At 56.0% G+C, this 1,180-nt stretch overlaps 1 protein-coding gene across 1 annotated transcript in view; it reads right to left on the bottom strand.

Moving 5' to 3' along the window:
* The window catches only part of EMH_0093780 (uncharacterized protein), a gene marked incomplete at both ends in the record, with an annotated part of 1,436 nt that extends 734 nt beyond the window's left edge, over window positions 1-702 (bottom strand). Inside the window, 2 exons of the mRNA XM_013502020.1 lie at window positions 1-284; window positions 563-702. Coding sequence (XP_013357474.1) covers window positions 1-284; window positions 563-702 — 424 coding nt within the window. The remainder of the gene's footprint in view (window positions 285-562) is intronic.
* Window positions 703-1,180: the final 478 nt, after the last annotated feature.

Consider the following 1,180-nt stretch of genomic DNA (forward strand, 5'->3'; position numbering starts at 1 on the left):
TAGCTGTTGCTGCAATAGCTGCTGCTGCAATAGCTGTTGCTGCTGCTGCAGCTGCCGTTGCTGCTGCAGTAGCTGCTGCCTCTGCAGCCGCTGCTGCTTTTGCAGTTGCTGCTGCATTTGCAGTTGCTGCTGCTTTAGGAGTTGTTTCTGCTGCTTTTGCTGCTGCTTCTCCAGCTGCTTCTGCAGCAGCTGCAGCTGCTGCGGCTGCTGCTCTTGCTGCTGCTGCAGTTGCTGTTGCAGCAGCAGCAGCTGCTGCTGCTGCTGCATCTCTTCGTATGTTGGCTCTGCCTGAAGCGGCAGCAGCACACTGTCTGGTGCTGACGAGGCCCTTGTATCAGCTAGTTCTTGTGCATCACTGCTGCTGCTGCTGCTGCTGCTGCTGCTGCAGCTGCTGCTGCTGCTTGTGGCTGCAGTTTCTTTGTCTTTGTCTTTGTCTTTGTTATATAAATTATTATTTTCCGGGGTGTCTTCGTAGCAGCAAAAAAGAAGAGAAGAGTGAGGCAGCGGCTCCATCAAGAAGCTCAGCAGCGCAGCAAAGTAGGGGTTGCTGTTCTCCCACCACAGCATCTCCTCCTCTTCCTCAGCAGCAGCAGCAGCAGCAGCAGCAGCAGCAGCAGCAGCAGCAGCAGCGGCAGGAGAGTGTGCATGCATGCATGTGAACTCGTCGTCGCTACCCAGCAGCAGATGAGCCGGCAGCGGCATCTCAGCAGCAAAAACTTCAGCTGCCTGTACACCCCAGCACCGCAGCAAATTATACTCAATATTTAGGATTGTTATTTCTTTGTCTTGCTGCTGCTCTGGCCACTCAAACGGTGGAGCCTGCTGCTGCTGCTGCTGCTGCTGCTGCTGCAGCTGCTTCCTCCTCTGCTGCTGCTGCTGCTGCAGCTGCTGCTGCAGTAGCCTCCTTCGTTGCAGAGCTAGAGGTCGGCCTGTCCGCACCACACAGCCAGAAACAGCAGCAGAAACGCCAGCAGCAGCAGCAGCAGCAGCAGCAGCAGGAGCAGCAGCAGCAGCAGCAGCAGCAACAGCAGGACGATATGGGTACGAAGCAGCAGCAACAGAATTCCAGCTAACAAAGGCATCAGCATTCTCCGCGTTCTCCTGTTTGACGTTGCTGCTGCTGTTGCTGCTGCTGTTGCTGCTGCTGTTGCTGCTGCTGTTGCTGCTGCTGTTGCTGCTG

The sequence above is a fragment of the Eimeria mitis genome, genomic scaffold (genome assembly GCF_000499745.2).
Source record: "Eimeria mitis Houghton genomic scaffold, Emh_scaff8109, whole genome shotgun sequence".
NCBI classification, from domain to species: Eukaryota; Apicomplexa; class Conoidasida; order Eucoccidiorida; family Eimeriidae; genus Eimeria; species Eimeria mitis.